The 12,709-nt window shown below is 38.2% G+C and overlaps 1 protein-coding gene across 1 annotated transcript in view; it reads right to left on the bottom strand.

Annotated features, from left to right (window-relative positions):
- COL24A1 (collagen type XXIV alpha 1 chain) overlaps window positions 1-12,709 on the bottom strand; it is a 415,211-nt gene that overhangs the window by 364,890 nt on the left and 37,612 nt on the right. The window contains exon 4 of the mRNA XM_073896005.1: window positions 9,942-10,006. Coding sequence (XP_073752106.1) covers window positions 9,942-10,006 — 65 coding nt within the window. The remainder of the gene's footprint in view (window positions 1-9,941; window positions 10,007-12,709) is intronic.

Here is a 12,709-nt window from a genome sequence, read left to right as displayed (position 1 = left end):
GGTGTAGAGAAATGCAACTGATTTCTGTGCACTGATTTTATATCCTGCCACTTTACTGAATTCCTGTGTGAGTTCTAGCAGTTTTGGGGTGGAGTCTTTTGGGTTTTCTACATAAAGTATCATATCATCTGCAAAGAATGAGAGTTTGACTTCTTCTTTGCTGATTCAGATGCTTTTTATTTCTTTTTGTTGTCTGATTGCTGAGGTTAGGACTTCTAGTAATATGTTGAATAGCAGTGGTGATAGTGGACATCCCTGCCGTGTTCCTGACCTTAGGGGAAAAGCTCTTGGTTTTTCCCCATTGAGTACGATATTCACTGTGGGTTTTTCATAGATGATTTTTATGATATTGAGGTTTTAATCAAGAAGGGATGCCATACTTTGTCAAATGCTTTTTCTGCATCTATTGAGAGGATCATATGTGGTTCTTGTTTTTTCTTTTATTAATGTATCACATTGATTGATTTGCGGATGTTTGACCAATCATGCAGCCCAGGAATAAATCCCACTTGGTCGTGGTGAATAATCCTTTTAATGTACTGTTGGATCTTATTGCTAGTATTTTGGTGAGAATTTTTGCATCCATGTTCATCAAGGATATTGGTCTGTAATTCTCCTTTTTGATGGGTTACTTGTCTGGTTTTTGGGACCAAGGTAATGCTGGCCTCATAAAATGAGTTTGGAAGTTTTCCTTCCATTTCCATTTTTTGGAACAGTTTCAGAAGAATAGGTATTAATTCTTCTTTAAATGTTTGGTAGAACTCCCCTGAGAAGCCATCTGGCCCTGGGCTCTTGTTTCTTGGGAGATTTTTGATTACTGCTTCAATTTCCTTAGTGGTTATGGGTCTGTTCAGGTTTTCTATTTCTTCTTGGTTCAGTTTTGGTAGTTTATATGTCTCCAGGAATGCATCCATTTCTCTAAGATTACCTAATTTGCTGGCATACAGTTGCTCATAATATGTTCTTATAATTGTTTGTATTGCCTTGGTGTTGGTTGTGATCTCTCTTCTTTCATTCATGATTTTATTTATTTGGGTCATTTCTCTTTCCTTTCTGGTAAATCTGGCCAGGGGTTTATTAATCTTATTAATTCTTTCAAAGAAACAGCTCCTAGTTTTGTTGATCTGTTCTACTGTTCTTTTGGTTTCTATTTCATTGATTTCTACTCTGATTGTTATTATTTCTCTTCTGCTGGGTTTAGGCTTTATTAGCTATTCTTTCTCCAGCTCTTTTATGTATAGGGTTAGGTTGTGTATTTGAGAACTTTCATGTTTCTTGAGAAAGACTTGTATTGCTATATACTTTCCTCTTAGGACTACCTTTGCATTCCAAAGATTTTGAACAGTTGTGTTTTCATTTTCATTTGTTTCTATGAATTTTTTAGATTCTTCTTTAATTACCTGGTTGACCAATTCATTCTTTAATAGGATGCTCTTTAGCCTCCATGTATTTGAGTTCTTTCCAACTTTCCACTTGTGACTGAGTTCTAGTTTCAAAGCATTGTGATCTGAAAATATGCAGGGAATAATCCCAGTCTTTTGGTACCGGTGGAGACCTGATTTGTGACCCAGGATGTGATCTGTTCTGGAGAATGTTCCATGTGCACCAGAGAAGAAAGTGTATTCTGTTGCTTTGGGATGGAATGTTCTGAACATATCTGTGAAGTCCATTTGGTCCAGTGTGTCATTAACATTTATTTCTTTGTTGATCTTTTGCTTAGATGATCTGTCCATTTCAGTGAGGGGGGTGTTAAAGTCCCCTCCTATTATTGTATTATCATCAATGTGTTTCTTTGCTTTTGTTATTAATTGCCTTATATAATTGGCTGCTCCCATATTAGGGGCATAGATGTTTAAAGTTGTTAGATCTTCTTGTTGGATAGACCCTTTAAGTATGGCATAGTGTCCTTCCTCATCTCTTGTTATAGTATTTGGTTTAAAAATCTAATTTTTCTGATATAAGGATTGCCACCCCAGCTTTCTTTTGGCGTCCATTAGCATGGTAAATGGTTTTCCACCCCCTCACTTTCAATCTGGAGGTGTCTTCGGGTCTAAAATGAGTCTCTTGCAGACAGCATATCGATGGGTCTTGTTTTTTCATCCAATCTGATAGCCTGTGTCTTTTGATTGGGGCATTTAGCCCATTTACATTCAGGGTGACTTTTGAAAGATATGTATTTAGTGCCATTGTATTGCCTGTAAGGTGAATATTACTGTATATTGTCTGTGTTCCTTTCTGGTCTATGTTACTTTTAGGGTCTCTATTTGCTTAGAGGACCCCTTTCAATATTTCTTGTAGGGCTAGTTTCGTGTTCACAAATTCTTTTAGTTTTTTTGTCTTGGAAGCTTTTTATCTTTCCTATTTTCAATGACAGCCTAGCTGGATATAGTATTCTTGGCTGCATATTTTTCTCATTTAGTGCTCTGAATATATCATGCCAGTCCTTTCTGGCCTGCCAGGTCTTTGTGGATAGGTCTGCTATGAATCTAATGTTTCTACTGTTGTAGGTTACAGACCTTTTGTCCCAAGCTGCTTTCAGGATTTTCTCTTTATCTGTGAGACTTGTGAGATTTACTATTAGATGTCGGGGTATTGAACTATCAGTATTGTTTTGAGGGGGGTTCTCTGAGCCTCCTGAATTTTGATGCCCATTTCCTTCCCTACATTAGGGAAATTTTCTGTTACAATTTGCTCCAATATGACTTCTGCCCCCCTCTCTCTTTCTTCTTCTGGGATTCCAATTATTCTAATATTGTTTCATCTTATGGTATCACTTATCTCTCGAATTCTGCCCTCGTGATCCAGTAGTTGTTTATCTCACTTTTTCTCAGCTTCTTTATCCTCCATCATTTGGTCTTCTATATCATTAATTCTCTCTTCTGCCTCATTTATCCTAGCAGTTAGAGCCTCCATTTTTTATTGTATTTCATTAATAACCTTTTTGATTTTGACTTGGTTAAATTTTATTTCTTTAATTTCTCCAGAAAGGGATTCTCTAGGATCTTCTATGCTTTTTTCAAGCCCAGCTAGTATCTTTATAATCGCCATTCTGAACTCTAGTTCCAACATCTTACTAATGCCCGTATTGATTATGTCCCTGGCAGTTGGTACTGCCTCTTGTTCTTTTTTTTGAGGTGAGTTTTTCCATCTTGTCATTTTGTCCAGAGAAGAATAGGTGAATGAGAGAACAAAATGCTAAAAGGGAAACAACGACCCCAGAAAAATATACACTAAACAAATCAGAAGAAACCCCAAACCAGGGGGAAAAGTAAGGGGGGAAAAAAAAAAGTATATGATTAGGCTGGTGAATAGAACAAAGCCACACACGAGATTTTGGGTATATTTTGGTCTTTAGAAGAAATTGCCTCTCAAAATTTTAAAGAAAGAGAAACTTATATATATATAAAAAATAAGGATAAATACAATGAAGGGATAGAATATGACTATTAAAATGAATATAAATATATTCATTCATATATATAAATATAAAACATGTTAAAAGGAAAATAAGATGTTTGTTGAAGGGAAAGAAGAAAAATTCAACTAAAAAAATAGAAAAAGAAAAAACAAAGAAAATTTTAAAAATTAACTTTGAAAGACTAAAGAATCATGGGGAAAAAAGCCATGAATTCTATGTGCAGTATTCTTCTAGTGCTGGAGTTCTGCCCTTCTCATTGAACTTGGTCTTGGCTGGTTGTTCTTGCTGATCTTCTGGGGGAGGGGCCTGTTGCCATGGTTCCCAAATGTCTTTGCCAAAGGTGGAATTGCCCCACCCTTGCTGGGTCCGGGCTAAGTAATCTGCTCGGGTTTGCTCTCAGGAGATTTTGTTCCCTGCAAGCTTTCCGTTCAGCTTTGGAGGACGAGAGTGAAAATGGCAGCCTCCCAATCTCTGCCCGGAGGAGATGAGAACTTGGGGCCCTACTCCTCAGTGTGCCCCCAGAGAAAAGCAGTCAATCACTCCTCTCTCCCCGGTCTGTGGTCACAGTCCGTGCTCACCCGGCCTGTGACCAAGCATTTCTATCTCTGGCTCATGACCCCGTGTGGAGTCTCCAAACCCAGCAGATCCCTGTGGTGCACTCCCGTGCCACTCCTCCCAGGGGAGGAAGGGGAGTCTCCCCAGATCTGCTGCTTGTTGGGTCCCTGCTGGAAGAGCAGTGGCCCAACTGTGCCACAGATCACAGTTTATGGCAACCACTAGCTGAGGGCCCACTTTTTGGCTCCGTCTCTGCAGCCGGCTTCCCCGCTCCAATCCCTGGGAGCTCTGCCGCACTCAGGCACCCCCAGTCTTCCTGACCCTGAGGGTCGTGAGACCACACTGTCCCAGTGAGGGTTCCACCCCCTGCTTAGCCACTGGAGCGATGTCCCTCAGCAGAGCAGACTTTTACAGTTCTGATTTTGTGTTCTGCTGCTCTATCACTTGCCAGTAGCTGGCTCCCTCCCCCCACAGTCTCTCTTCCCATATATCGCCTCAGATTCACTTCTCCACACGTCCTAGCTTCCAGAAAGTGGTCACTTTTCTGTTCATAGAATTGCTGCTATTCTTTTCTTCGATCTCCTGTTGAGTTTGTAGGTGTTCAGAATGGTTTTATACCTATCTAGCTGAATTCCTAGGACCAGACGAAATTTAGTTCTCCTACTCCTCCACCATCTTGCTACCTGCCCCCAGATCCAATATCCTAACAACAGAATTTACAGAAAGAGGAAATAAATATGAAGGAAGAACTAACACAGAAAAACTCCCAGAAAATGAAAGATGTTTCTACATTGAAAATCCTACTGAGTGCCCAGTACAGTAAGTTGAGAAAAGATCTGTACAGGCAGAGGCTGCTGGGAAGATGTAAGAGTAGGACCTCCCTGAGCTCACCTCTTGCTGCGTGGCTGCCTAGAGAGCACCCACGTTGGCATAAATAACCCAGAAAGCAGACCAAAAACTGGCAGAACAGACTCTCCACAGCCCGGCATAGACAAGAGGCCACAACGAAGCAGATCCACCCCCTCCGATCGTTCTTGGCAAGATCTTGTCAAAGTGGTGCCACAAGCCTGGGAGTGTACAGGCGGCCCAGACAAGGGTCAGCACCACTCCAAAGTGAGTCCTGCCCCAGGGAGAGGGGAAGATAACCACACACCAGTGTGACTGTGACCCCAGCAGTGGGCTGGGTGCAGGCAGTGGGTCTGACTGCAGGCCCCACCCACCAACAAAAGCTTCTCCAGGGACGACACAAGGACAGTGCCTGCAGTTTCGTGCTACTGCATCTTTGGCAAATGCCTGGTCTGACTCAACTCAAGCCCAGGGCAGCCCCGGAGCAGCCCACTAACACCACAGGCACCAGACTCTGCCCACAATAGGCAGAGAGCCATTGCAGACAACAGGACTGAAGGGAAACACATCCTAGCCACAATGGTAGGACACCCCTGGAGCAACACACATAGGAGACAACCCCTGAAGCACCAGGTTCTGGAGAACAGACATTGCACTACAGGACCTCTTCATAAAGCCACTACTTTCAAGTGCAGGAGACGTAGCTGACTTTCCTAACACAGAAAAACAGACAACGCAAGAGACAGAATGAGGAGACAGAAGAATATGTCCCAAATCAAAGAACAGGACAAAATCAGAGCAGGAGATCTAAGCAAAATGGAGGTAAGTAATATGTCTGATAGTGAATTTAAAGTAACACTCATAAAGATACTCGCTAGAATTGAGGAAGGACTGCAGGACCTCCATGAGACCCTCCACCAAGAGCTAGAAGACATAAAAAAGAATCAATTAGAGCTATTGGACTCACTAAATGGAAATAAAAATAGACCATCTGGAATAAATAGCAAGCAAGAGGAAGTAGAAGAAAAGATCAGCCACCTGGAGGACAGAGTCATGGAAAGCAATCAAGCCAAGCAGATGAGGGGGGAAAAATATGCAAAATGAAAATAGACCCAGGGGACTCAGCAATACTGTCAGGCCTAACAGTCGCATGATAGGGATCCCAGAAGGAGAAGAGCGAGAAAAGGGGGCAAAAGATTTGTCTGAAGAAATAATACCTGAAAACTTCCTGAATCTGGGGAAGGAAAGAGAAATCCAGATGCAGGAGGCACAGAGAGCCCCCAACACAACCAACCCAAAGAGTTCTGCACCAAAACACAAAGTAAATAAGATGGCCAAAAGTAGTGATAAAGAGAGAATTTTAAAAGCAGCAGGAGAAAGGAAAGCAGGTACATACAAGGGAAACCCCATACGGCTATCAGTGGGGTTTTCAGCAGAAATTCTGCAGGCCAGAAGAAAGTGGCATGGTAAATTCCAACTGCTAAAAGGAAAATATCTACAGCCAAAAATATTCTATCCAGCAAGACTTTCATTTAGAATAGAGGGAGAGATCAAGTTTCCCAGAAAAACAAAAATTAAAAGCAAAACCAGCCACATCCCTGTCACACACAATGCCATCAGCCTGTGGGTCCCAAATTCACAGTCCAGCTGCCCTCCTGCCCGAGTCAGCATGCACGGCCTGCCACCTGCTAAATGCCAAGTCAAATGCCTTCACCTCAGATTGCCAAGGGCTCAAATTGACACTCTTCCCCTCAAATTCCAGCCCCTGTGCTCAAGTTTGTGCACAAAAGTGGGTATAATTATAACAGCAGAATGAAGCAACCCAAACATCTAACTATTTCTGTGGAATATAGAATGGATAAAAGGAATGTGCTAGGCTGAGAACATCTCCAACAAGCACATCAAAGAATGATACATACAGCATGATTCTGGTTAGTTAAAAAAAATAAAAATAAAAATAAAAACCCTGGGAAGAATAAAACAAGATGAAATCAGAGAGGGAGACAAACCATAAGAGACTTCTTAAGCATAGGAAAGAAACTGAGGCTTGCTGGAGGGGAGGTGGGGGGGATGGGGTAACTGGGTGGTGGGCATGAAGGAGGGCACGTGATGGAATGAGCACTGGGTGTTGTATGCAACTGATGAATCACTGAACTCTACCTCTGAAACTAATAATACACTATATTGTTAATTGAACTTAAAATTTAAAAAAAGGAAACCCCCCCCAAAAAAATCTGTACAAAGCACATCAGTGTAAAATTTCAAAATACCAGGATAAACAGATTATCTTAAGGATTTAAGGAGGAAAAGAAAAAGGTCACATGTAAAGAATTAATATAACATCAGACTTCTGAACTGCAAGCCAGGAGAAAATGGACAAAAGTCTTTAAAATGGAGAGAAAACTATTTACAGACTAAAATTCTGTACCCACTCAAATTACCTTCAACTTTATGGGTAAAATAAACACATTCTCAGGATGCTACTGGATGATACGCTCCACTCAAATAAGGAAATGAACGATGAAAATGAAAATATGAGTTCCAAGACACTGGATCTGACACAGAGGAGAGACATTAACTCTACAGGAAACTTAAGAGAACTACCAATCCACAGTAGAACAGGAGAATTTTAGCTTCTAAAAGGAATAGCTCAAAGAAAAAAAAAAAATCAGATGGTTAGTGTATTTGTTTTTTTTTTTCCTTTTGGAAAATATTTTTCAAAGTTTTTAAATTCTTTTCCAGTATCTAAGAATTATTGATAGTGATATCTCCTGATTAAATGTTACATTATTGTTTCATACCAATTTAATACAAAATCTACTTCAGGAAAAAAGTACTTCTAAGTTTAGAGTACTACTATTTTTATTTCATTTTTTTTAAAGACTTATTTATTTATTTATTTATTTATTTATTTATTTATTTATTTGAGGGAAAGTGCACTCATGTGTGCACAGTCACGCACATGTGAGCAGAGGAAGGGGCAGAGGCAGGGGGCGAGAAAGTCTCAAGCAAACTCCCCTCTGAGCACAGAACCAAATGTGGGGCTCAATCTCACAAACCTGAGATCAAGACCTGAGCCAAAATCAAGAATCAGCTGCAGACTGAGCACCCCAGGTGCCCCTTCATTTCTTTTTTTGAGTTCAAAAAAGTATCCAATTTTTGGAAGTCAAAGAGGTTTTAAAAAGATTTTTTTTTTATTAAGAACTCACAATAAAATGTTATGGTTATAGGAAAACTAAAAATCACGATGTTCACTCTGAAAGAAGCATATTTTGTATTCTATAAATGAAATCTTAAGGCTGAAAGACATTATTTCCTTCATTGGTTCTGAATTTAAAAAAAATCCATTCAAAAATATTCAGTTTTCCTTATATTCTTCTTTGCCTGGGTTTTTAATATCTTGATAATGCTACCTTTTGTAAATTATTAAACTCAGGACAACAGCAGATGGCAATTGTGAAGCCAGAAGATGTATACTGGAAAGAGGCTTTTTTGTTGTTGTCAAAGATGGACAGGCCTAGATTCAAGTCCCAGCTGTATACACCTGAACAAGCCCCTTCCATGAACCTCAGTTTCTTCATCTATAATCCCTATCCTGCAGGCTCATTATGAAGATTAGAATAATAAATGTAAAGTGCCAGCCAAAGACAAGCCACAACATATATATGTAATTAATAATGACAATTCTCCTTCTCTTTTTGATCTTCTCTGTGGTCCAAGAGGCTTAATTTTAAAGAATTTATAGACTTTGCAATCAAAATACCTGAGTTCAAATCTTGGTTCTTCCATTTATTTGCCTGTAACCCTCGGGGTTAGTTACTTATTCTTCTTAATCTTGGTTTCAGCAATTCTATCATGGCATAATCATAAAAACCCTGTGATGAGGTAGTGGTGAATATATATTCTACAAGCATGGGGCTGGCACACAATAAATCCTCAGAAGGTATAACATAAGTAATAACAATGAACCAAAAGATACAGTTTCTCTCTTCTTCATGGCTAATTAAAGCAAAATAAAGTAACAGAAATGACTTGGTCAAGAATAGCATTTCAGGAAGTTATACGTGACACGTGACCTAAATTAACCATTTCTCCGTAAAACAGAAAATGCCTTCCAAGATATCTTTTAATTCATCTACGTGCTACTTGACAGAATACTTATCTGTCTACTTGTCAGTTTGGTCAATCAGGTAAAGCACCACCCCTTCCTTAGTGCACCCTCTCTCTACCTATGTATATTTCATTTCCTTCTCTCTTTCTTACTGTTGTTTAGTTGATTGACCAAACTGACAAGTGGCTTGTGGAATTGGTCACTGAATTGAGATGTTGGTTTTGTCAGAATAAATAATTTGGCAGCCCACCTGATATAAGACAGAGGAGTAAAAAACAAAAAATGGGGCCATGATGATACTGTCTGTAGATCCAGCATAGTTCCTGGGTTTTTCTCTTTGACTTTGGCTTTTTATTTTTTAATCTTTGACAAAGTCACTTGTTTTTACACTTTGAGGTCAGATACATTATTTTATATATATTTCCATCACGGGCAACTAGGATATTATGTGGCAAATAGGAGATACTTTTTAAAATGTTGTTTAATAAATTAATTTGAGTATACATAGATTCCTGAAACTCTATCACCATACTACCAGAGCAACTAGCTAGCACGCAAAAACAAAACATTGAACTATTTTCTAAACCTCTCCATTTGAATTAAATAAAATCCCAAACCCACTGGTATGCAAATTCTATTTTGTTTCTTAATAATGTAAATCTAGATGGAACATTTAGTATATGCATGTGTTATTTCAAGAAGTGCAAAGGTAATTCAGTCAGTTTGCCACCCCCAAGAACTCCCACTTCTAATGAAGTCACAAGCAAAGCCTTTTCACTATACAAAACTTCCCTTTTATAAAGAGTTTGCTTAAAAATCTAAGTAATTTCTTAAAGGTCATATTTCCCCCCAAAACTGGTTTCTTCACCCTTACATTCTCATTGTACTGCATAGAATTTTTTGTTGTTTCATGTTGAATTTAAAGTTCTAATGATTTTAAAGTCATATACCTTTGCTGTTTGGAAGCAGAATTTTTATATAAGCAAATAAGCAACAAGGTAACTTTCTTACCTTGTTCTTGTGCATGAACAGCACCTCCTGCCACACATAGCACAATAAGATGAAGAAGCAGTTTCCTAAAACAAAAAAAAAAAAAGAAAATTTTAGTGGATATTTACAACCTATAAATCATATAAAATCCAAAATGAACTCTAGTACAAGATTAAGAAGTGAGCTATCATTTTTAAAAAGATTTTATTTATTTATTTGAGAGAGAGCAAGAGAGAAGAGGAGCAGGTGAAGGACAGAGGGAGAAGCAGGCTCCCCGCTGAGCAGGGAGCCTGATTCCAGGCTTGATCCCAGGACGCTGGGATCATGACCTGGGTCGAAGGCAGATGCTTAACAGACTGAGCCACCCAGGTGCCCCAAGAAATAAGCTATCATTTTAATTAACACAGTATTTTAATACTCATAATGGCTAAGAGCAAGGGCTCTGAGTTTAAGTTCCAGCTTTGCCACTTACTATATGACTTGGGCACACTTTTTATCACCCCAGTGTTTCTTCATCTGTTAAATGTATCTCATAAACTTTTTCAAAGATTAACTGAAAAATTTCATGGAAGGCACACAAAACAATACCTGGCACATAGGAAGCACTCAAAAAACATAAACTAGTATAAATGATATTATTATTATTATGACTACATATTATACCAAATTATCATACCTAAAATTTTTTACAAAGTAATATGTTTATACAAAGTAAAAGAACTTATAGTCACTTAACCATAGTGATTATAAATTGTGGAACCAGTGATTTGTTAAAATGAATGTTTATATGTAAAGCCATTTGATTATCATATCAAAACCATTTGAATATCTCTTGTACTAGATTCATGATATTTGGGTTCTGAAAATAGCAATGGCCTGTAGATGTCAACATTGAACATTTTGATTAACAATAATTGTGAGCACAATACTCAATCACTGCTTATCAAAATGTTCATTCATAATGATTAGCTGACTTTTGATAGATTTTATTGAGTAGTCTTCATAATTGGCTATAGCTACCTCCCAAGTAAAAACCATAGAGATAATTTCAAAAAGTAATGGTAGGCTGGCTGAAAACAATAGTTGATCACATAATTCTGTTTTTTTTAAATTATTATACCCCAGGGACTTCCCAAATGACATTTCTGTAAAATATAGTTCTGTGAGTGATTACAAAGTTCCTGGTGTGCTAATAGTAAATGGTACATTTCCTGTTTATTACCAATGATAAATATGTTATCTTTTCAACTAGTATAAGGAGCATGTTAATATAACAAAGATAATCTTTTACAAAGTGAGCCAATACTATGTAATTATACTTTTCTCCTTGGTATAATGGAACTATCATTTAGATTAAAATGGCTTTAACCATATTTTAGTAAATGAAAAATGCACACGCTATGGTCATACTCAGTACAGAGCACTTTTATAAGTTTTGATAGAATACTTAAAACTGTCATCAATTCTATAATCTAATCAACTGAACAATTACAGAAATTTCAACTGGTATGGTCGAATAGCTGAACCATATATTTGTTTTGTTTTTTTAATTTTTTATTGTTATGTTAATCACCATATATTACATCATTAGTTTTTGGTGCAGTGTTCCATGATTCATTGTTTGTTCATAACACCCAGTGCTCCATGCAGAACGTGCCCTCCTCAATACCCATCACCAGGCTAACCCATCCCCCTACCCCCCTGAACCATATATTTTAATGAAGCATATAAAAGATTCCTATGTATGGTGTTATCCATTTAAAACAACAGTTCTCAAATGTTAGTTTGCTAAAAGAACCACCTGAGATGCTTGTAAAAAATGTAGATTCTAGAATTGCTTCAGAGATTATGATTTGTAAATTTGGAGTGAATCCTCAGTTTGTATACATCTTTAGGTGATTCTAATATGGATTGTGCGTATATCAAACTCTATGAAACAATTTAGAACATTTATTATTTATAGTTACATTGTACTTAAAACACACAAGTATTATTTTGCTTAAATATCAATCTAATTTTATGACATGACCTAAGATTATTTGACCCTTGGGGGGGGTGTTGTTGTTTGTTTGTTTGTTTTGTTTTTATCCTTTTCTCTTGCTCTAGATCAGTGGTTTCAAACTTTACTGTGCAGCAGAATCACCTGGAGGGCTTGTTAAAGATTCACTGGGCTCCACCCTGAATGTTTCTGACTCACCAGGTGTGGGGTGAGTTTTGAGAATTTGCATTTATAACAAGTTCCCAGGCAATGCTGATGCTGTGAATCTGGGGTTTACTCTATGAGGACCACTGCTCGGGAATAGATGCTCAAGAGATGATGAAAGGCCTACCTGTTTTGAATCTGGTTTTTACCCTCATTGCACAGTGGAATCACCTGGAGAGTTTTAAAAACTACTAATACTTGCATCTTGCCCTCTCCACCCATGCCCCCAGAGATTCTGATTTTAATTTGTCTGTGGTATAGAGATTTTTAAACACTCCCCAGGTGATTCTACTGTGCAAACAAGTTGAGGACCTCTGTGTAAGATTAAAATGATATCTCTAGGTTCTCCAGGATGGATCCCAAAGTGATCTAGAGTTTGAGTAAAAAGAGGCTCTTTTCCTTTCAACTTTATATTTTCAGCAAATAACTGGCAGGACACATAGATCAGTGAGACTGAAAAATAGCTCAGGATTACAATCACTGAAGGAGAGTGCAGCAGATTATGCTGTCTTAGCAGAAAATGGAATGTGAAAGGAATCATGTCTCATCTGCCCAAGGTAAACTGGCTCACTCAGAGTTTAGAAAT

Source organism: Callorhinus ursinus, unplaced genomic scaffold (assembly GCF_003265705.2).
Source record: "Callorhinus ursinus isolate GAN/ISIS: 27379988/994484 unplaced genomic scaffold, GSC_fseal_2.0 scaffold9, whole genome shotgun sequence".
In the NCBI taxonomy this organism is placed as follows: Eukaryota; Metazoa; Chordata; class Mammalia; order Carnivora; family Otariidae; genus Callorhinus; species Callorhinus ursinus.
This window is presented reverse-complemented; position numbering and strand designations above follow the sequence as displayed.